At 42.6% G+C, this 24,216-nt stretch overlaps 1 protein-coding gene across 4 annotated transcripts in view; it reads left to right on the top strand.

The window, feature by feature from the left end:
* Nucleotides 1-24,216, top strand: part of SEMA3G (semaphorin 3G) — a 245,812-nt gene that overhangs the window by 204,543 nt on the left and 17,053 nt on the right. For all 4 annotated transcript variants that reach the window (XM_029599501.1, XM_029599500.1, XM_029599502.1 and 1 more), the window contains 2 exons: nt 20,212-20,443; nt 21,061-21,152. In XM_029599501.1, the coding sequence (XP_029455361.1) occupies nt 20,212-20,443; nt 21,061-21,152 (324 nt within the window). The remainder of the gene's footprint in view (nt 1-20,211; nt 20,444-21,060; nt 21,153-24,216) is intronic.

Here is a 24,216-nt window from a genome sequence, read left to right as displayed (position 1 = left end):
GAGTCTGCATGGTGCCTGTAAGAACATGAGATTCTACTTGCTGAACATCTGCATGTTATTAAATGGCTGGAGCAGATTATCTTAGCTAAGATTTCCAGCTATCTCTGCAACACATAATGAACAGATGAGTAAGTGCTGGTTTCATAACTCCTGTTCCAATTCACTGTGGGACTGTTTCCTGTCATCTCCTCATTCTGACCCACATGCAGACGCAAGCACACCTCTACCTTCTCCCGGCTCATGTGGGCCAATGTAAACATGCTTCTGTCTTCTAATGGCCCCTCTAGGTTGATGCACACACGCCTCTAACTTTTTCCGGCCTGTATAGCCACTGCAAGTGCAGGATGAGGCGTCTTCCTCCTTCCAGCCCCTGAGAGTTTGCATGATCATGTTGTAAGGGACTTGTGCTATGACAGAATTAGTGCAAGCATCTTAGGCACTATAAGTAAAACTTCAGCCTTGTGTTTAATTCGTGTATATAAAACTTGTAAATCTCCGTGAATTGCATTGAAATGTTCGGGCTTAAACATTTTTTAAATAAATAAATAACATTTCTAACATTCTGTTTGTTTGTTTGACTGCCTTCGTACAACTGAGCCAAGGATTTCAATGTATTATCTACAATGATGCTTAGATCCTTTTCCTGGGTGGTGATTCTTAATATGGAACCTAACATCATGTAACAACAGTTTGGATTAATTTTCTCTATGTGCAAGTTTATCCAGCTAACTTTAGGACTATGTTACAATATGATCAGAATTAGCTGGATAACTTATCTGGCTAATTCTGAATATTGTAGTTAGTTGGATAACTTATCCAGCTAACTTAACTCCACCCTGGAACAGCCCAAAGTTATTTGGCTAAAATTTAGCTGGATAATGAGTAATCCAACTAAACTTTAATTGGTTAAGTGGTAGAAATATTCAGGAGTAGATATTCAAAATGTTGAGGTTTGCTGCTCGGAGTTAGCAATCTGTTAAGAGTTAGACTGCAGAGTTAGCAAAACTGTTAGGGTTGCTCCTCCCTAGGGGAGGAGTTAGTCTGTTAGGAATCTCCGTGAGGAGTTAGCAATCCTGTTGAGCTTTGCTCCCCCAGAGGGGAGGAGCTAGCAATCTGTTAGCGATTCTGCTAGGGTTAGCGGTCTGTTGGCAAACTGTTATGGAGTTGCTCCCCAGAGGGGAGAGGTCAGCAACCATATAAGATCTGTTCTTCCAGAGGGGAGGAGTTAGTATCTGTTATGGATCTCCACACAGAGTGGCAACCTGATATACGAGAGTTCCCCTGAAGGGAGGTGTTGGCCATCTGTATGGTTTCTGCTAAGAAGTAGCAATTGGTTATGATATAGTTCCTGAGGAAGGAGATGTTAGCAACAGTTGAGGGTTTAGACTGCAAGGTAGCAGTTTGTTGTACTCAGCTCTTGAAGAGTGAGAGATGAGCACTCTAATGTAGATTGGTGAATCCTTGGGTCGATGGCAGATGACAGTGCCCCCAAGAGGACATCATGAGAGGGACCACCGACTAGGCTGGAGTATGGAGACAGACACAGACAGTTCTTTATTAGACAGGTAGTAGAACCACCAGAGGTGGCAGCAGTGAGCTGATGTGCCCGGCAGGGCTGAAGTCCTTCAGATCCTGGAACTTCTAGCTCCGGGTTTGCTGAGCTGTAGAGAGAGACTCATAGTGAGTAGACAGGGTATGCTGGATACATAACCAGAAGTAGATGATACACTCACATAGATTAATAAGAAGGCTCAGTAGCTGGAGACAGTTAGGCCCTCGAGGAGCGAGTAACTGGTTCCAGGGACAGCTCTGAGAGAACGATGGTAACTCACTGTTACCTATCTCTGTAATGGTTTCTTAGGCAATAGAGAATAGTTAGTATATTCAAGAACAGGAGCCTCTAGGCGAGTACTGGTTCCTAAATGCAAACTGAAATAAGAAATCACAATATCTGTATATGAAATAGCTTCTGAAATAGAAGAGAGTCTTCGGAGGGTTTTAGGAACATGGGCCCTCGAGGAACGAGTGCCGGTTCCTATCTGCAATCTGTAATAATAACTCAAGATCTCCGTACCTGCAATAGCATCTAGACAGAAGAGAATCTTCAGAGTTCTAGGAACATGGGCCCTCGAGGAGTGAGTACCGGTTCCTATATGTAACTGGAATAGAAACTCACAATGTTCATGTCAGCGATCGCTTCCAGGCAATAGGGAGTCTTCTGAACATTCAGGGACAGAGGCCCTCGAGGAGCAAGTACCAGATCCCGTCTTAGCAATCTGAAAACAAGAAGAGAGAGCGGGGCCCCCGAGGAGCGGATACCCCTGGTAAGTTTGAAGAGGCAGAGCAGCGGAGAATGAAGCGGATCGAGATGATCCCCACAATCAATCCTAAGCAAGCTCGATTCTTAAGCGTAAGCAAAGACCTTTAATGTTGGAAGCGGATGATGTCACTACGGGGGACGCCCCCGAGGTTCGCGCCCTTGCTGGTACAAACTTCGGAGCGCGCACGCCCTACGTCATCATGAACATGGCGGATCCGCAGCGTCAGGCCAGCCTGGGGAGTCCGGGAAAAAACAGCGAGGAGAAGCCGCAGCAGCAACTGTCCATCAGACCCGAAGGGAGTCGCCTCAGAGGTAGAGAGGGTGGAGCGAGGGCAAGAGCAGGCATGAACGCAACACAAAACTGGCCGTGTAAGCAACTTGGCTGGTTACAACTAATCTGGCTAAATTACAATGTATATTCAGTGGCACGGCGAAGCCACTGAATATACACCTATATATAAGCTCTTAGCTGGATAAGTCTACCTGACTAAGTTAGATCTGCTCTATAGAGCACTGAAACTTACATGTACATTATGCGGCTAACTCCGAATATTGGTAGTTAGCTGAATAAGTTATACGGCTAACTTGCTTCGATCCTGATCTGCACAGTACAAGCCTACTTTTTGTGTGTGTAACTTTTAGTTGTATAAGGGACTTATATGGCTAAGCGGTAGCTGAAGAGCATAGGAGCATATTCAGCTACTTAGCCACATAAGTCCCGCTTATCCAGCTAAATAGCGCTCAATGCGCTTTGAATATCAGGCCCTCAAAAGTCAGCATTGAACCAGATAACTCACAAGTTATCCAGCTAAATGTCACTGAATATGGACCCCATAGATTCTAAGTGACTTTTTTGCAAGGTTTTGAGTTACTTCAAAGTATTTGGTAATGGACAGGGTTTGTGTCACTGTTACTGAAGTAACAACATCATTTTAATGTTTTTCTATGATGAATAGTAAAGGGAGAACGCCTAGTTCAACCCAGCCAGCCATTTCAGAGATTACCTTCTGAAATTTTTTGCAGCTTTACCCCAAAAATCACAGATGACGTATTCATCAGACACTTGTGACATGATTTCAGAAATATTTGTATGTACATATATATGAAACAGTATTTGCAGAATTGTTCTGAGAGGGATAGTGGTAGCATCATAATGACTGCTGAGTTTTAAGTATCAAAATATCAAGGGGAGCCCGTGGGCCTGAAAGTTGTGTATCGGTGAGGGGGAAAATGTCATGTGATAGTAAGCCTAGTAGCTAGGCAGTAAACTAGACAAAAGTTTAAGGATTTAGTGGAAATTAACATGATTTCATATGGATCAAGGATTATTTGCACTGGGGATAGGGTGCTTTTTATGAATGCTAAGAGACCACCCCCTTGTTGGTTAGGTTTGGGGCTAAATAGAATTATTAGGAAAGGAATAGAAAATAAAATGAAGAATATCATAATGCCTCTGTATTGCCCCATGGTGCAAACGCACACTGCATCTCTAAAAAGATATAATGAAATTAAAAAAGGTACAGAGATGAGCAACCAAAATGATAAAGGGGATGGAACGGCTCCCCTATGAGGAAAGGCTGAAGCGGTTAGGGCTGTTCAGCTTGGAGAAGAGACGACTGAGGGAAGAAATTATAGAGGTCTATAAAATCATGAATGGGGTGGAACAGGAAACCGTGAATCAGTTGTTTACTCATTCAAAAAAGATACAAAAACTAGACAACACTCCATAAGGTTACTAGCATATTTAAAAGAAACTGGAGAAAATTCGTCTTCTTTCAATGCACAATTAAGCTCTGGAAATCATTGCTGTAAGATGTGATAAAGGCAGTTAGTATTGCTAAGCTGAAAAAGATTTTGACGAGATTCTAGAGGAAATTAGGAAAAGTCCATAATCTGTTATTAAGCATGTAGACTTGAGGAAAACCAATGTTTATCCCTGGGATCCCTCCAAGTACTTGTGACCTGGATTGGCCAGCTCTTATATTCTTAGGGGCGGATTTTAAAAGGGTTATGCGTGTAACCCTTAAACCCCCCCCCCCTGCGTGCGCCGAGCCTATTTTTCATAGGCTCGGCGGCGCACGCAAGCCCCGGGACGCGCATATGTCCCAGGGCTTGCAAAAATGGGCGGGTCTGGGCTGGGGTGTGGGCGGGGCCGCAGTCTGGGGAGTGTCTGGGGCGTGGCGGCGGTCCGGGGGCGTGGCCGAGTGCCCCGACACAGCGGCCTGTGTCGGGGCCTGCCGCACCAGCAGACAGCCAGCATGCGCAAGTTACGCCTGCCAAAGGCAGGCGTAACTTGCCAGAGGCAGGCGTAACTCAACAAAATAAGGTAGGGGGGGATTTAGGTAGGGCTGGGGGGTGGGTTAGATAGGGGAAGGGAGGGAAAGGTGGGGGGAACAAAAATAAAGCCCCCTCCAAGGCCGCTCCAATATCGGAGCGGCCTTGGAGGGAACGAGGAAAGCCATCGGGCCTCCCCTAGGGCTCGGCGTGTGCAAGGTGCATATGTGTGCACCCCCTTGCACGCGCCGACCCTGGATTTTATAACATGCGCGCATTTTATAAAATCAGGTATACATTTGTGCGCACCGGGTAGCGCGCACAAATATATCCCCGCACGTAATTTTAAAAATCTGCCCCTTAATGAACAAGGCTCACAGATCATTTTTATATTTTACAATAGTGAATGACCACTACCAGTATCGTGTTCTTCCATCTGGCCTCTCAGTGACACCCAGAGTTTTCACAAAATTTCCTTGCAATGAACAATGTTTTTGTTGTTATCTACCTTGACGACAGTGGTGTAGCCATGGGTGGACCTGCTTTTTCATAATGTTTCTGTTAATTGAGTCCTGAGAGTCCGTGCTGTGCCTGTATGGAATGGCAAGGTTCTAGATGCCTCTTTTTTTGCAAGAGTTTGTGTTACTTCACAAAATTTTTAGCAGTGGAGGGATATTTTTTGCTGAGGTGACACCAGAATTTGAAATTTTTTTTTTCATGTTGATTGTAATGTGAATTATTCTAGTTCTGCTCTGCACTTGTTCTAATGATTAATGCTATTTTATTATAGTTATGATGATTTCTGGCTTTCTAGAAAGAGGACTCATGAGAGAATTCATAGATTTTTGTTTTAGTACAGGATTGATTGGATCTGTTTGTTTTCTTTGCTTTTTATATGATATACTCATGCATTTATAAACTGCAATAAATATAAAATAAATGAATACAGATTAATAAAGAATTTTTAATGTTGGTAAGTGCTTGAAATAATTGAGGTAAAATGTTTTAAAGTTTTATGCATGATGCATAATGGCTGTTGCAAACTACCTAGAAAGCCATTGTAGGGTGCAGAATATGGCATTATTTATCAATAAGAATACAACTAGAAGGTCTCAGACCTGCATGCCTACAGCCCACCCATGCTAACTTTATGCCCATCCAAAAAATTGGTTCTGGCTACGCCACTGCTTGATGAGTGACTCATAATCAGGCCATTCCTATAAGAAAGCTTGATCCTCTACTCTCTATACAATGAATACTCTTCAATCCCTAGGATTTCTCTTCAATTTCCCTAAATCCAGTATGAAGCCATTTTATATTGTAGACTTCTTAGGAGTCCATCTGGACACAAAACAGGGGAAAATGTTTCTGATTCATCAGAGGACAAACATAATAGAGGCAGGTTTTTGCATGCCTCTTCATGAAGATGTTAGATCACATAGTAGCAACTGTCCATGTCACTCCCTGTGTATATCTTCACATGAGACAGGCCTAGTGGCAACTGAAGTTTCTTTGGAATTAGAATCTTCAGTCATTGTCAGAAAAAGTGAAGATTTCCAACACTCTCATCCAAATTCTGACATGGTAGTTGGATCATACAAATCTTTTTAAAAGATCAATTTTTCATCAACCCAAGTTTCAAAAAACTCTAAGACATTTCCAATCAAGGTTAACAGCTCACCTGAGAAACTTCCGCTCTCAAGGAACCTGGTCATGAGAAGAGAAGCTTCTTCATTAAACCATCTAGAATTGAGAGCAATTTTCAATGCTGTCAAAGTGTTGATTCTATGGTTAAAGAAAAGGTGATCCAGGCAGACAACCAGGTAGCAATGTTCTGAGGAGGAACACCTCTTTCAAACTTTGTCCCAAGGCCTCCAGGATTTGGAAATGGGCTATTTCCCAAAGGATATTTCTTCTATCTATCTTCTGGGAAACAGGAATCAGATAGCAGACAGCTTTCGTCACCAACTGCAATCACATAAATGTTCACTACAGGATCAGATAGTGCAGGAACTTTTCCAATTTGGAGGTTCTCCACAAATATATCTCTTTGCAACATTCCTGAGCAACAAACTTCTCACTTACTGCTCCAGGAGACCAGGAAGGGATAGAATGGCTGTAGATGCTTTCTCACTTCCATGCATCAAGAGCTTCTTGACATGTTTCCAATTCCAGTTACATCCAAAACAGTTCAAAAGCTAAAAAGAAAGGGAGGACAAATGATTTCCTTAATTCCTTTCTGACCTTGTCATATTTGGCCTCCCTGACTTCAGTGCCTAATGGTTCAACATCCAGTAAGACTGCACAGATTCTCCTCCCTCATCATGCAGTGCAATGGGAATATTCTATATCCCAACTTCAGTCTTTGGCGCTGACTGATTGAATGTTGAAAGTCAATTTGTGCCATCTATGCAGTTATCTGCTGAAATAAAGAAAGCTCTTCTAGCTTCAAGAAAATATTCTACCAGAAGATCTTACAACTTTAAATGGAAAAAGTTTACTATCTGATGCTCACATTTTGACAGGACCCCTTTAATGATCCTGTCCATTTTATTTTACCTTCAGTACCTACTAACCCTATCTGCCTCCATATTGAAAGCTAATATTGTTAGAGTTCATCTTAGCTCTATGGTAGCATCCCACGACAATTGCAATGCTACTCCTATCTCCCATCAATTTACAGTTGCTAAATTCATGAAAGCCTCACAGATCAGAAACTTCCAATAAAAGATTCCTCTGTTCCTTGGGATCTAAATGTAATTCTTGCACAGCAACTATTCACACCATTAGCAACAGCAGATATCAAATTTATTTCTTGGAATAGTTTTATTTTTAATAGCAGTTACTTTTGCATGAAGAGTAAGAAAATTGCAAGCCCTGGTCTTATACTCTCCTTATACTCAGTTTTTTTTGGATAAGTAGTTCTGAAAACTCATCCTAAATTTCTTCCAAAACTGGTTTCTCAATTTCATTTAATACAGTTCTTTGTATAACCAACATTCTTTCCAAGACCACACACACCCATAAGGATGAGTAGGCTCTTCAGCTTTAATCTTCTATTTAGAAAGAAGAAAATCCCACAGGAAGTACTCCAAGCTTGTTTCTTTTCCATTACAAAGAAGACCCTTTCAACTTGGATCTCTGATTGTATCACTTATTGCTATAATCAAACAGGACTACATCCTCAAAGTAAGGTGAAAACCCATCAGATTAGAGTTATGGCCGCTTCCTTAGCATATCTTCATTCTGCTTCCATAGAAGATATTTGCAAGGTAGTGACATGGTTCCATCCCTACCTTTACTGCTCATTACAGGGTTGCTAATAGGCTCCGGATTTTAAGGAAAATTTAATCCAAACCTTGTTTTTACCCCATTGTCTGCAGGATCTTGTAGTTCTGACTTCCCTATTGCATTTCTTAGAAAAGCAAGACTGCAGGTCCCTGCAGGCAACGGGGTAAAACCAGGAATAGGTCAATCTGTCCTGAAAACCTGGAGCCACATACATACAAATACTAGCTCATTACTGCTTGGACAATGCTCCTAGCAAAACAGTAGCTTTGGACTAATTCATTAATTCCTTCAACTCTTACATTTTTATGTATTTAGTGTAATTATTTGATGTTTTAATTATTTATTGTATTGTTTAATTGTTGTAAACTGTTGTATTATACTGTATCTAATGTATTGATTATGCATTGTATTTTTTAATTGTCAACTGCTTTGGATTGTTCGGTGGTTTATAAAGTGCATAAAGTAAACATACTCTCCATCTAATACAATGCTCTACCTACATGCAAAAATAACAAACCAATCATATGCAGCCCTCAGCTTGAGAGTCCCCACTTGTGTGGCTGACTTTATTCTGCTTGTTCACAGAGTCAACTAAATTGCTGTGTAGTCAGAAGGATAAAATCAGCCACTAATCCCTCCAGCTTCCCCTTAAGAATAGCTTGCCATAAGGATTGAGGAGACTTGTATGGTGGGCAGCTGAGCAGGAAGGGCATTACATAGTCAGACAGAACTTTTTTCGTCTCAGTGCCACTGGATGACGTTGCCTACTTGTGTGGCTGATTTATTCTTCTCTCTACGGAGAACACCTATTATAGGTGAGCAACTTGCAAACTAGCTTGGAAATATCATGCCAGTTTCTGAGACCGTCTGTCTCCGAGGTGGCTGCAGCTGTAAATTAATACTGTTGTGAAATGGTAAGACAAAAAAAAAACATGCACAGAAATCCTCGGCTATTTACTTCAACATTGTCAGTTTAAATTTCCAGTCCTCAGATCACTTTCTTGCTGTACTGAGCCATGGTTATCACTCTTCTACCAGGCACATCAAGTGATGTTTGCCAGACCTCCACATTCTTGGCTTCACTGTGACCAGATAATGGCATCTTTCTAGAATTTGTGCTTAATTTTTAAGTAACTAGCACCAAGTAAACTGTCATTTTATCCTTAGAGTCTTTCTTTTAATATGGTGTCATTTTTATTGCATTTTACTTTTACATAAGCCTTAGCCTCCCGAGCATTATCGGCTAGCACGCAGAGACAGAGCATTACAGATAGGAAATAAACACTTCCATCCGCACAACATTGTAGACAATAACTATAAACATTAGATCTAACGAGATATACTGTAGATTGTTTTGCTATTTGCACAGTAAATCATGATTAAAGCTTATAGGAAAATATTTTTCCCAAGAGATTCAGAAGGAAATCTCAAAGAAAACTGAATGTAAGGCAAAACCAGAGCTAAATCCTGGATTAATACTATTGCTACTAATAACAACTATACTATGCAGTGTTTTTGTACAAAATGTTTTCCAGGCATAATAAACAATTTTTATTAATAGTCACTTACAATGAGTACCACGAAAAAAAATGGTCATATGTTTGTAACCTGTACTTAAATGCAAAGAGGTGTAAAATTATGTATCTAGGATGCAGAAATTCATAGCCCACCTAGCAGTTAGGTGGACATGACAGGAAACTAACAAGCAGGAAAGGGGTGTAGGAGCAGTCATCTCAGATGACTTGAAGATTGCCAGTCAGAGTAATAAAGTGGCAGAGAAAGTTAATCCTGTGCTCAGGTGCACAAGAAGAGGTAGTTTCAGCAGGATAAAAGAGGTAATATTGTTTTGGAGGCTATACCTTACCTTCATAGGGACAGAGAGGATGGAAGCTACTAGGATTAGCCTAACATACCCTACTTGCTGGAAGACAGAAGGGGAAGGCTTTTTTTGCCCATCTTTATGAATAAGAAATTCACAGAATGCAAAGCAGGCCCGGTACCACTGGGTGTACGAACCGTGCAATTGCACAGGATGGCACACCCGGTGTGTTACGATGCTGCTCGCGGAACCCATCCCGCGAGCAGCCTCTCACTTCTACGCCGGTCGGGCTGACTCGATGCCGCAGGACGTCCTCTTCTTGCGGCCTAGGCCGCCCCAGATCGCCGCTGCTGCTCCTCACAGCCCAACGCTGCTGTGTGAGGCAGGAGGGGCCGGTGTTGCCTCTTCATGGCAGGAGCCACGACCAGGATGCCTCTTCGCGGCGAAGTGCCGCTGCTATCTGCATCTCCTGCGTGGCCCGGATGCCCTGACACCGCTGTCTCTCTCCATGCGGCAGGAAGCCACTTTTTCTTCCATCTTCATGCGGCAGGGACGATGACGCTGCCTGCTCCAGCTTTCCCAGGTCTCTAGGCACACGCCTCAGTTCAAAATTTGGAGGGCCAGCGGCAGGAAAAGCCCGTGGCCCCAACGGATGACATCATCTTCTTGTGCCTCATCCAGTCCTATAAAAGGGCTCAGCTTTCACTCCTCGAGGCCTTCGAATTGGGTTTCACAGGTGTCTGTGGCTCCTCTCTGGTCAAGGACCTCCATGGTCTTCTGTGTCTTGATGGCTCCTTGTTAGATGTTCCTGGTCTCCTTCATCTGATGTCCCTGATCATGTTTCTCGTTGGCGCTCCTTCGTCGCCTGTTCCATGTCCTGATGTTCCATTTTCCTGAAGTTCCTGATGTTCCATGTTCCTGATTTTCCAGTCCTGGTCCTGATGTCCTCGTCTCCGGTTCTTCGTCCTGCTTCCAGGTTTCCTATTTGTCCACCTTTCCTGGTGTGCTACCGTCGTGGTCCATGACCAGCCCATGGGGGTCTGTGTAGGGCGCTTCGTGGCACAAGGCCTATCTTCACGTCTGCAGCACAAGTCTCTGGAAGGCCCATGTTTTTAATCCTGAGGTCTGTTCCTGAATCCAAGTTCCGAGTCTTGAATCCTGTTCCTGGTCTTTGGAGTACCTTGTTCCTACTTCCGTCCATGCCCTAGACTCAAGCTAGAACCTGCTCCACTTCAGCGTGGTCCGCGACCAGCCACAGGTGGCTGTATAGGGCGTGCTTTGGTGTAGGCCTCTCCTGAATCTTCGACATGTTTCCAGTCTTCACTTTCTCGCCTGGAGTCTGCTTCACTTTCGTCGTGGTCTGCGACCAGCCATGGGCAGCTGTGTAGGGCATGCTACGGTCCAGTACTCAACCTGTACTATTGCCTGAATCCTGAATCCTCGCCTGAGTCTTCCAAGTATCCTGAAACCTTGTCTGAATCTTCCAAGTATTCTGAAACCTCATCTGAGTCTTCCAAGTTCCTCGAGTCCTCGTCTGAATCTTCCAAGTATCCTGAAACTTCATCTGAGTCTTCCAAGTTCCTGAGTTCCATGTCTCATATTGTTCCTGCCCTCAGCCTCCGTCTGGCCTCACACACTCATTGTTCACGAACAGTGGGTCCAGAAGGGCTACAGAGTGGCCAGAGGGCTACTCTTGAGACCAGCATTGCATTGCTGGATCTCACTGGTGCGTGCAAGTCCAGTGGAGGTCTCAGCCTGCCTTGTTCCAGTTCCTGATGCTCCATGTCTTGATCCTGGTCCAGCCCATGCCTGAACACTCTCACTTCCCACAGTGTGTGTCTTGGGACTCCTCCCTAAGCCGCGCCGTGGCCCAAGGGCTCACAATCCCTCTTGAGCAAGTGACCGCACCTCAGAGCTCGCAACATGGTGGGGCGGCATCAGGAGCAGGGAGAGGCCCGTGGTGCCGCCAGTGGATCCGATCCCACCAGCAGCAGAAGAAGGAGGTCTGTGGTGCCACTGATGGACCCCATCCCGCTGGCAGCAGAAGAAGAGGAGATCTGTGGTGCTGGTGCTGCTGGTGGACCAGATCCCACCGGCAGCAGAAGAATGAGGTCCGTAGTGCCGCCGGTGGACCCGTTTCCACCAGCGGCAGAAACAGGAGGCCACAGCAGAGGAAGCCCATCTGGCAGCTCCTCCTCAGGTGCTGGCCCTGAGGTATCCAACATTTGTGGTGCTAGCACCGCCAGTGTTGAATTACCACGGGGCCAGCACCTGAAGAGGAACTGCAGAATGGCTTTTCCTTGGGGCCAGCACCTGAAGAGGAACCGCAGAATGGTCATTCCTCCTCCTCCACTGCTGGCAGCAGCAGCAGAGGAGGAATGACCGATGGACCTTGACTGCCTGGTCTGCATACATGTGTGAATAAATGAGAGTCTGCCTGTGAATTGTGTATATATGGGAATGAGTGGTTGTGAAAATGGGAGACTGCCTGTGATGGGTGTATATATGTGTGTGTGTGTGTGTGTATGTGTATGTGTGAATGGGAGCCTGCCTGGGATTTGGGTGGCTGTGAATGGGAGCCTACCTGGGGAGTGGATGCAAATGGGAGCTTGCTGGTGGGTGTGTGTGAGAGAGAGAGAGACAAAGAGAGAAGGAGAATGGGAGTTGCCAGGGTTGTATGTATGTGAGAGAGAGAGAGAGAAAATGGGGGCTGCAAGTGGATTCCAATATGCCAGCAGCTGAAATGAAGATGAGGGCCTGGGGCTGCTGGTAGATTCTAACCAAAGAAGAGCTGGAGATGCCTGCAGGTTTGTCTGAGAGGGAGCCTATGTGTGTATGAGCTTGTATGTGTATAAGAAAGAGAGGAGAACGTTTGTGCATCCTACTCCCACTACTCCACGACAATCCCAGGGTGACTGGAAATCAAAAGTTCCCAGTTATGGAGAGCATGAATTTTTAAAATCCCTTTTCGTTTTATTTTTCAGGTGTTCTTTGCTGTGACTGCTGTTTTGAAGTATTTTATTGGTGTTTGGGACATTTTAAAAAAAACGTGTCTATGTGTTTTTAATTATTTGATCTTTTATTCATCAGCTTTTAAAAAAAATAATAGTATGTTTTTAGTATTATGATTTTGTATTTATTTTATTTCTTGATTTTATTGTTTGATGTTTGAGGAATAGTGATGGCTCTGTTTTTAAATGTTGCACTGCATAAAGAGTCTGGCTTCTTCTGCTTTCCAGTTCAGTTTTTGTCTGCACATTTGTATTTCTATTGTCTTCAGTTCTAAACTACTGTTTGAAAGAGTTAAGAGTCTAATAAAAGACCCTTCGGCACTCCAAACTACAAACAAGAACTTCACAAGAACTTCATGTAATGACTACGCTACAGCATTAACTGAAAAAATCCAGAGGTTGAAACAGCAAATCACATATACCTGCCCTAATAATGCATCAGATCACGTTAATGCACATGATAAATGGTCAACATTTGACACAGTCTCAAAGTTGGAGATTAGCAAAATCATAACTAAACTGAAACCAGCTTCTCATCCATTTGACTTGATCCCTGCGTCTTCCCTGAAACAAGTTAATCAAACCATAACCCCACAATCACAATGCTAGTCAACCTTGCATTTGCAGAAGGACATATGCCCCATGGCCTAAAACAGGCAGTGATAAAACCAATCTTAAAGAATAAAGCAGAAAGATCTAACAACTGGGACAACTACTGACCAATCTCCAACTTAACCTTCATTGCAAAAATTCTTGAAAAAGCAGCTCTTAAACAATTAGAATTTCATCTAGAAGATAATAAAACCTTGTACCCTAACCAATTTGTATTTCGAAAAAATCGCTGAACGGAAACTCTTCTACAATCCCTAACTGACCCTATATTATGAGGCTTTGACTTCAATGAATCATACTTCCTGGTGCTGATTGACCTCACAGCAGCCTTCAATACTGTTGACCATCATCTACTTTGCAGGCAACTGAGAAATATTGGGATTGAAGGAAATGTACTTAAATTTATTTATTTATTTATTTAACAGATTTTTTTATACCGACATTAAAATACACATCATATCGGTTTACAATGTAACAGCAGGTAGAAAGTACATTGAACGGGGGTGGGGAGTGGACAACCAGAAAACAAGAGTTAGAAGGGCTCCAACCGAGAGCCAGAAGGCTTAACTGAGAGAAGGGGGAGGGGGCAAAGAGGAGGAGAAATATTTACAAGTGCTAGGGGTGGGATTGAGGGAAAAATGGAATTTTTTACATGGCTGTGGGGAGGGAGGTGATTGAAGCTGGGGAGAATGAATGTTTGTAGCAGATTTAGTCCGGGAAGGCTTGGTGGAAAAGCCAGGTTTTTAGCATTTTTCAGAATTTAGTTGGGCATGACTCCGATCGGAGGTTTGAAGGCAGTGCATTCCATTGGGTAGGGCCTGCAATTGAGAAGGCACGATCCCTGGTTGAAGTTAGTCGGGCCCTCTTAAGGGTAGGGACTTGTAGAGTGAATTTATGGTTTGTTCTGGTTGGGCGGGTGGATTGTATGAAACGAATGGGTTCACTGAGCCAGGAGGAGTTATCTTTGTGGATAGCTTTATGTATAATAGTGAGTGTTTTGAAGAGTATACGTGATGGGATGGGAAGCCAGTGCAGGTCCTTGAGGATGGGGGTTATGTGGTCTGTTTTACCGGCATTACTAATAATCCTTGCTGTTGCATTTTGGAGGATCTGTAGGGGTTTGATGGCAGAGTAGGGGAGACCGAGATACAGCGAGTTGCAGTAGTCTAACTTGGATGACAGGGTGGCTTGAATGACCGTCTTGAGGTCATGGGTGTGGAGCAGGGGCTTAAGCTTTTTTATGACGTTGAGTTTGTAGAAACCACCTTTGAGTATTTATTTATTTATTTATTTATTTTTAGTTTTTATATACCGGAAGTTCCTGTATACAATACATATCACTCCGGTTCACATTTAACAGAGTATGGCGCTAATGTGCTTTTTTAGGTTCAGTAGTGGATCGATAAGAACACCAAGGTTTCGAATGGGGGGTTGTGAGGTGAGTGAGAGGGCCATAGGGTCTTTTGGGGGAAGGGACTTGAGGGTCTGGTGGTTGTGGATGAGGATGAGCTCAGTTTTGGATGAGTTGAGGGCAAGTTGCAGGGAGGTGAGTAGGGAGTTAATGGAAGTGAGGCATTCGTCCCAGTGGCTTATAGTGACAGTTAAAGAATCGCGTAGTGGGATGATGATCTGAATATCATCAGCATAGATGAAGAACTTAAGGCCGAGTTCTGTGAGATGATGACAGAGGCTCACCGCATTGCTTACAAACAGATCCTTCCAAGTTCAACTCAACAAACATTTATCTGACACATTCCAGTGATCTACAGTGTTCCACAAGGATCTGCAGTATCTGCAACTCTATTTAATATATACATGCTACCCTTGTGCAAATTGCCAACAGAATTTGGAATAAACTTCTTTCTATATAGTGATGATCTGTAATTTTACATACCACTAACAAAATCATTCGATAAAACTACAATGCTTATCTCTGATTATATGGTCATAATAAAAGAAAAGCTTGCACAAATGAAACTATCGATGAACCCCCAACAAAACTGAATTAATCTAGCTGAGCCGAAACCCACCTAAATCTATTCCACCAGGGATTGACCTCAGACATTGCCAATTAACCCCATCAACTCAAGTGAGAGATCTAGGAGTTCAAATTGATGAAAACTTGACGATGAAAACCCATATTAGCAAACTGATCAAATCTGGTTTCTACAAGTTATGAATCCTGAGCAGATTGAAAACTCTTCTAAACCCAACAGATTTCAGAATGGTTTTACAATCTCTAATATTCTCTAACCTTGATTACTGTAACTCCCTACTTCTGGGAACCCCATCCAGTCACCTAAAACCCCTTCAGCTACTGTAAAATGCTGCAGCTAGACTATGTCTGGAAAACGGAAATACGACCACATCACCCCAACGCTGATCGCTCTACATTGGTTCCCTGTGCAATCAAGAATAATCTATAAAGTACTCACCATAATTTTCAATAACATGAATCCGAATAACGATCTTTTAGAATAGCATTTAAATCACATATTCCATCATGAACACTCAGGTCACAAAATAAAGGCCTCATAGAAATCTGACCATAAAAAACTCTCATGTAAAGCAAACTAGAGAAAGAGCGATTTCAGTTGCTGGACCAAAACTATAGAACTCCATGCCAGAAGACCTACGAACTATTACAGACTTTAAAAAATTCAAGAGGGAGTTGAAGTTCTGACTATTCTGCCTCCAGTTCTCCATAAATCAGAAAATCTAAAATGTACTGATTTTACCCCCACCCTTAACCCCTCTTGACCCAGTTATATTTTCCTAAACATATCTGTCTTTGAATGCACACATTGTATCTAAATGTTTTCCTAGGTTACAATCTATGGGGCGGATTTTCAAACACTACGCGCGCGGGTACTTTTGTTCGCGCCACCGGCGCGAACAAAAGTACACCATATTTTATAAGATACACGCGTAGCCGCGCGTATCTTATAAAATCCGGGGTCGGCGCGCGCAAGGGGGTGCACATTTGTGCAACCTGTGCGCGCCGAGCCCAGCGCGGCCTGCCTGTTCCCTCCGAGGCCGCTCCGATTTCGGAGCGGCCTCAGAGGGAACTGTTCTTCGCCCTCCCTTCCCCTACCTAAACCCCCCCCCGGCCCTATCTAAACCCCCCCCCCCTTAACTTTGCGTGCGTCGCCGGCAGCCCCGCTCCAGTCCCGGGGGCATGGTCCGGAGGCCTCGACCACGCTCCCGGGCCGGCGCCATGCCCCCGAAATGCCGCTTCATTTCGAGAACGCCCCCGGACACGCCCCCTCCCTCCCAGTTTTGAAAGCCCCAGGACTTACGCGCGTCCTGGGGCTTTACGCGCGCCGGTGGCCTATGCAAAATAGGCGCGCTGGAGCGCAGGGGTTTTAAAATCCGCCCCTATATGTATGTCACCCTCTGTTTTCATTATTTATTTATGAGTGTTTAATCTGTACACCATTATGAAGTAGTGATTCTCACTGGAATGATGGTGTATAAAACACACAAATAAATAAATATTTCTGCTTTATGGTTGCTCTATTCTGTATTTGGTGAAGGTCTGTTTATGTTCTGCATGTGTGACTGAAGTGAGGCATTTTCCTAACAGGAAGTGTATTAATGTATTCGGGCTTTCAGAGGGTCAAGTCCACAGCCAACACACATCATAATAGGCCTAATATTCATATGGGTTCCAAATGACTTTTTTGCTGGGATTTCTGGTTGGGATCACAGCAGTGCATATAAATATAATGTAATGTGTATGTGGAATGGGGTGGGGGGGGGGGGCATTGTGCATGGCTATAAGGTTCACCAGCCATGGGTTCGGGTGCGGGGGTGTCAGTTTTTAAAGTTTGCATCACTGAAGGGAGCTGGGCTTTTTTTTTTGGTGGGCCCAGAACAGAGAATGAATGAATGAATGGGGGGAGGGGGTGGGGCAGCACAGTAATTATTCTCACAGGGCAGCATAAAAGGTAGCACCGGCCCTGACTCAGGGTACAACATATTAGGATGCCAGCATATAATAAGAGATTGGTGCTAGCAGTTCACAGTAAAAAGGAGCACAGTAAGGATTGAAATTAGAGGTAAAAGAGTAGTGATAATAAATAAATATATACAAATTTGAAATGAAATCAAAACTCAGAGGTAAGTCATTAGTGAAAATAAACTGAACAAATATACGAGTTTGAAATTAAATCAATACAAATGCCTAATCATAAAATAAACATAGAAGCTTAAAAACAGCTTGAAAATCAACAACAATGCCAAAGTTTAAATAAATGGACATCATTGCAGTAAGGTAGTAGGGTTACAGCAGTGTGTTTAGGCACTCAGAAATGTTGCCTGACAGTCTATAGCAGTCAGTGCATGTAAGTTTCAGTTTCTTGGTTGTTTTCAAGGGTGGAAGCAATTATAGGCTTGGCATTTAAGGCCTGGCCAACAGCCAGGCTTTCATGTATTTTCTGAAATGAGAATAGAGCGTTCCATAGGGTGGGTGCTGCTTCCGAGTAGCATCATCAACGGGTATCTGTTCTTTTGATTGCTTTTGTCAATGGAATTATTATTGAGGTACTAAGTGGGAAACTTCATTGTCTCATGGGCCAGTATAAGGACAGTCTTTGTGTCAAGAAACTAGGTCCTTCTCTTAGAGCCTTGAAAGTTAGTGCCAGAGTTTTGAATTTCATCCTGAACAAGACTGGTACTCAGCGTAGTTTGTATGGGACAGACGTGATATGTTCGTGCAGTTTGCATCCTGTCAGTTGTGCGGAAGATTTTGTATTATCTGAAAGGCTAAAGAGGTTAGGGTTCTGGAGAAGAGATGGCTGAGGGGATAGAGGTCTATAAATTAATGAGTAGAGTGGGACAGGTAAATGTAAATCTGTTGTTTATGCTTTTAAAAAGTACAAAGACTAGGAGCATGCAATGAAGTGATTAGATAATACATTTCATGCAAATAGGTGAAAATATATTTTTACTCAACACATAATTAAATTCTGTAATTCATTGCCAGAGGATGTGGTAAAAGCTGTTAGTATAGATGGGTATAAAAAAGGTTTGGACAACTTCCTGGAAGAAAAGTCCATAAACCATTATTAAGGTGGTCATGGGGATATCCATTGCTTGTCCCTGGGATAAGCAGCATGGAATCAATCGACCTTATGGGATCGTGCCAGGTACTTGTGACCTGGATTGGCTACTGTTGGAAACAGGATACTGGGCTTGCTGGACCTTTGGTATGACCCAGTATGGCAAATCTTATGTTCTTATCTTCTTAATACATTGCAGTAGCTAGCCATGAAGTGACCACAGCATGGACTACTGTGGTCACTTCTTCTCAATGAAAGAATGCAGTCTTCACAGGTTACATAGTTGAAAGTGGCAGCTCTTTACTGTTGCCTGGATTTGTGGAAGCATGATGAGTTCCAAGTTCAGCAGGATTTACTTGTGATTTTAGCAGGAGCTTATAGTTTCCAAAAAAAAAAAGTCCAAATCAGGGACTTGTCTATGCATGTTTTGTATTCAAAGAACCTCCATTTTATTTGGATTCAGATGAGGTCTGTTGTTTTTAGTCCATTCGTGGATGGCTTTCAGATATATACTTTGCTTTTTTATAGTTGTTGATGGGTCCATGTCCATTGTTAGTATGAGTTGAACATCACCTGCATAGATATAGGCTTTTATATAAAAGGTTTGAATCAGCTCTGATGGTGGTTTAAGTAACAAGTTGAAAAGTACTAGTGATAATGGGGGACTCTGCAGTTTAAGATCTAGGGTGCTGATGAGGTATCAGCAAAATGTACCCATAGTTTCCTGTCAGGCAGAAAGGAACTGAACCAGTTTAGGACTCTGTCAGATAAGTCAGCCTTTGCTAGTCATGGTAGCATGATATTGTGATCTATGATGTCAAACGCTGCTGAGAAATCCAGTTGTACTAAGACCTCTGTCTGGCGTTTATCATGGTATCTAACTACATCCAACAGTGCAATGAGGACAGTCTCTAACTCTCTATGGCCTTTTCTGAATTAGGATTGATAATGGTCCATCCATTTTCTATTTGTCTGCCAGTCATTTAATTGAGATAGTTCTGACTGTTCTGCCAGTTTCCCCAGAAATGGGATATTAGACACTAGAAGATAGTTTTCTGGTTTGTCTTGATCCAGGGTTGCCATTTATAGTAGTGATTGAATCACAACTTTTTTTTTTTTTTTAGATCTGTAGGTAGCAGTCCTTCAGAGGGAAGAGTTCCCAATTTTGGATGCCTATGTTTTGAAGTCCCCATTTGCTATCTTCACTAACTTGAATGGACAGGGGTCAAGGTGCAGATTGTTGGGTGTGAGCTGGTCAAAGCTTTTTAGTTGCCCTCTTCATTGATGCCCTCTAGTATGTTTTGAGGGGTCGAGTATATCTTACTCTTGTGTCTTGGTCGTGCCAGCGGAGGCCCTTGATTTTGTTTTTTGATGAAAAGGGCAAGGTCATTTGACGTTAGTTTAGATTGAGGGGTATGATTCTGATAAATACAGTAGTGGGGGCTGTATTAGATCATTTACTATTTCAAACAGCTTGCAGGTTGGGTTCGAGGCTTATTCAATGCATAAATTAAAGGAATAAAAATGTGTGTATGTGTGTGATAGGTGGGGGCAGGGTGGGGAGCAGTGAGTGAGATGTCCCCATGAGAGGGACTCTTCAGGAATCACGTTTGTCTTGAAGGGGCATGACTAGTGCCTGTTTTGAGGCATGGAAAGATAGTTTACAATCCTGACTCGTGAGACTCTTTCTGATCGTGCAGTGACGTTGCACTTTGCAAGCCAGCACTGCATCACACCATACACCATACTCACACTGCACCATACGCAGTGAAATCCAACCGGTGCAATTGCCAAGTATGTTCATCTTTCTTTGCTCCACAGTGTCCCAGCAAAATTACAAATCAGCCCAGACGACAGTACGGGGGCACCAAAGACTACCCTGATGAGGTGTTACACTTTGCCCGAGCTCACCCGCTGATGTACAGATCTGTGTACCCACTGCATGGGCAACCAGTGCTAGTGAAAACCAACCTGCCATACCAGCTGAAGCAAATTGTGGTAGACCGTGTGGACGCTGAGGATGGGCAGTATGACGTCATGTTCATTGGAACTGGTACGTGAGTACAAAAAATAAAAAGAGCATTGTCAAGTGTGGCCTGCCTCTTCCCAACGTTTTTCGTCTGATCTAATTCTGATTGCCTGGCTATAATAAGCCATAATACTTTTGCATCCCATTTTTGACTCGCAATGTCAATGCAGCCCTCTTGCACACACGGTTCACCTGTCGTCTAGATGTGATGTTCGGTTCTCCTACAACCCAGCTCTGTCTAACCCTACCAGCTCTGACTCACAATTCCCCTGTGGTGTAACTCACATTGATTGTCTGTAGTCCTACCTCAGGCAGGTGCAGTGTTGGCAGTTTTTGTCCCTCGTTTCCTATCATCTCTCTTTATTTCTGCGGTAACATGGTGAGGAGGTGACTTTCCTTCCCATCTGACATCTTACCATTGTTTTTCTCGGCTGGAGAGTCTCATCTGTTCCTCCTTCTCATCTGTCTTTGCTTCTCCACCTGTCCCTACAGTGAAAGGAGGTTCAGCCTCCCCTTCCTTCCTCTTCACTCCCCATAAGTCCGTTCAGCAAATGGAGGATGGGGGTGGTGGCCACCTGTCTTTCTTTGTCTCAGGCCAGGCTCTTCAGATAAAGTCTCATCTCGCTCTTGCTTTTGTTCAGATACTGGGTTAGTGCTGAAAGTCATATCCCTGCAGAAAGGAAATTTCGTAGAGGCTGAGGAGGTCACGCTGGAGGAGCTGCAAATCTTTAAGGTGAACTAAATAGCTAACTATGCATTAATGTCGCCTGTAAATTCATGTATTGCGTGTGGGAGGGATATAAGCTCTGTAAATGCATGCAGTATGTGGTAATATACACATAGTACAGAATAAATGTGCAGTATATATGGGAATATACCAGTATATGTGTTCCATGTGTACGTGCAGTATGTCTGGAGTAAATACATGCTACAGTATAAACATGTATATTGGGAGTAGATGGATTATGCAATCTGTACACATAGTATAGTGGGAGAACATCTGTGGTACCATGTAGGAGTATATATATTTGTACGAGTCACCTTCTAGAAATATTTTTATACATTTAATATTCAATAAAGCACCATCATATAAGAAACACAGGAACATAGAAATGTGATGGCAAAAAAAAAAAGACCATGCTTAGAATTACTATCACTTCCTTTGAGATCCCCTGCTTTCTTGAAATTGGATACTGTCCTTGTTTTCACCACCTCCACAGGGAGGCTGTTCCACACATTCACCATCCACTCTGTAATTAAATATTTACTTAGATTGCCCCCTTTCACCCTCATCCCATGACCTCCTCATTCTAGAGCCTCCTTTCTACTGAAAGAGTCTCACGTACTGTCACATTTCATCTTGTTTATTTTGATAATGGAAAAATGGGGAGGAATGATGGGTAGGGTGTGGGCAATTATTACTATAATAGGTCATTCGGTGGTTGTGATCTTGGATTTGAGTTTGTCATGATTCCATGTTATAGCTGTTGACCTTAATAAAAAAAATAATTGACAAAAAAAAAAAAGACTTTCTGTGCATGGAAACCTTTGAGATATTTAAATGTCTCTGTCATATATCCCCTATCTCACCTTTCCTCTAGGGCAAGGGTGGCCAACGCCAGTCCTCGAGAGCCACAAACAGGCCTAGTTTTCAGGATGCCCACAATGAATATGCATGAGGTAGATTTGCATACAAGGGAGGCAGTACAAGTAAATCTCTCTCATTCGTTGTGAATATCCTGAAAACCTGGCTTGTTTGTGGCTCTCGAGGACTGGCGTTGGCCACTCCTGCTCTAGGGTATATATGTTTAGATCTTTAATTCTGTCCCCATATGCTTTAGAACGAAGACCACTGACCATTTTAGTAGCCACCCTCTGGATCGACTCCAACCAGTTTATATCCTTTTGATGGTGCGGTCTCCAGAATTGTACACAGTATTCCAAGTGATGTCTCACTATGGGCAATATCACCTCTTTTTTTCTGCTGACCATATGCAGAGCTACCAGAAACTATCCTTCACCTGTAGATCAATAAATTATAATCATATGTCCTTATTAATCTCTTGTAGTAGAAATAAAGTGCTTGTCTAAAGTCATTGAGTATTTTTTCTATTCATTTCTATTTTTTCACTTTGCATAAAAATAATCATAACTTGTAGTTTAGATAAGCCAGTGAACATGCATGTTCACTGGCTCGCCTGAACTATAAGTTATGATTTTCTAAGTAAAGCAAGTTTACCACTTATCAAGCAGGTCATTTTGTAAAAGACCATTTCTGCAGATAAAGTACTGCTTTGCCCATGGAAATGATTTTGAAAATTACCAATATATCCTGGTACAATGTGTATATACATTATTTTAGATATACGTATGTGCTACAGTGTGTACAGGTAGTGAATGTGGGAGCACCTTTGTGGTAAAATGTGTTCATATACATGTGAGATTACATCTGCGGTACAGCGTGTACATGCAGTGTGTGTGGGAGCATATCCATAGTACATCCATGATACAATATGTGGGTGTAGAGTGTGAGGAAATATGTGTGCAGAATGGTGTATATATGCAGCATTATGGGGGTACATGCACAGTACAGTGTATGTGGGAGTATATTCATGAGAAACTCCAAAAAGAAAAAAATTAGAGTGAAAACCCACACAATATAACATTCAAAAAGCCAGCAGAGTGTGGGATCAATAAAGGTCCTTATCGCAGTCTGGTAATATACAATATTTTATTCATAGAAACAACTCCTCTTGTCTGAGCATTCTCAATTCACAGTCTTAAAAATAGTCCTCTGACACGCACCCCGTGTTTCACCCAAAGGCATTTTTATTTTTTCTTCTCTTTTTACATTTAGTCTTCTCACTGTTATGATTATTACAACATTTTGTTATATGTACACCGATGTGATGACTCTAGTTGAATATCGGTATGTAAAAAACAAACAAACAAACAAACAAATAAATAAATAAAGGCTGCGTCGGGAGGATCCACGACAAAGATTCCAAAAGCTAAAATAAAATCAAATACTATTGTAAAATAAGGACCAAACAAAAGGATGGGCATAGTATACAAATCACAGTGATCACATACCTTCTCTAGTTGCAAGTGTCAATATAGAAGGAGTGCAAACATGTCACCTCAAACCTTAATCCTTTAATAGACGCCAAAAAAGTAAATACATGGGGGCAGTGTCTACATATAGGAGGTCAGTTTCAAAAGAGTTACACATGTAAAATGTATCATAATACCATAGCAGTTTTCAAAAGCCCATTTATGTGCTTAAAGTGCACTTAGGCATGTGAAAACCTATTGACAATTCAATGGTATGTATTGTAGCAATTTTCAAAAGCCCACTTACACATGTAAAGTGCATTTACATGAGTAAAACCCAGTTTTAAGCATGTAAATCCTTTTGAAAATTACCCCTATGGAGTGCGTGTGTGTGTTTATGTGTGAGTACATCTGTGGTATAATGTGTACACACAATCTATGTAAGAATACAATGTGGGAGTACAAACATGTACACAAGCATATCTGTGGTACAGTGTGTACATATAAAGAACAATTTTCAAAATGATTTTCCAAGCTAAATTGCTGTCTGAAAACCATCCTTTCTCAACCTGGCTAAAAAGACAGGTACAAAATTAGATTGAAAGCCCTCTGGGATAGGGAATACCTACAGTACCTGAATGTAATCCAATTTGAAGGGCCAAAATGTGTAATATAAAAATCTAAATAAATCTGAAACATGAGGTTCCAAACACTCCTAGCTGGATTGAAGGGAGGCTTTCTTC

This window comes from Rhinatrema bivittatum, chromosome 4, assembly GCF_901001135.1.
Source record: "Rhinatrema bivittatum chromosome 4, aRhiBiv1.1, whole genome shotgun sequence".
Taxonomy (NCBI): domain Eukaryota; kingdom Metazoa; phylum Chordata; class Amphibia; order Gymnophiona; family Rhinatrematidae; genus Rhinatrema; species Rhinatrema bivittatum.
This window is presented reverse-complemented; position numbering and strand designations above follow the sequence as displayed.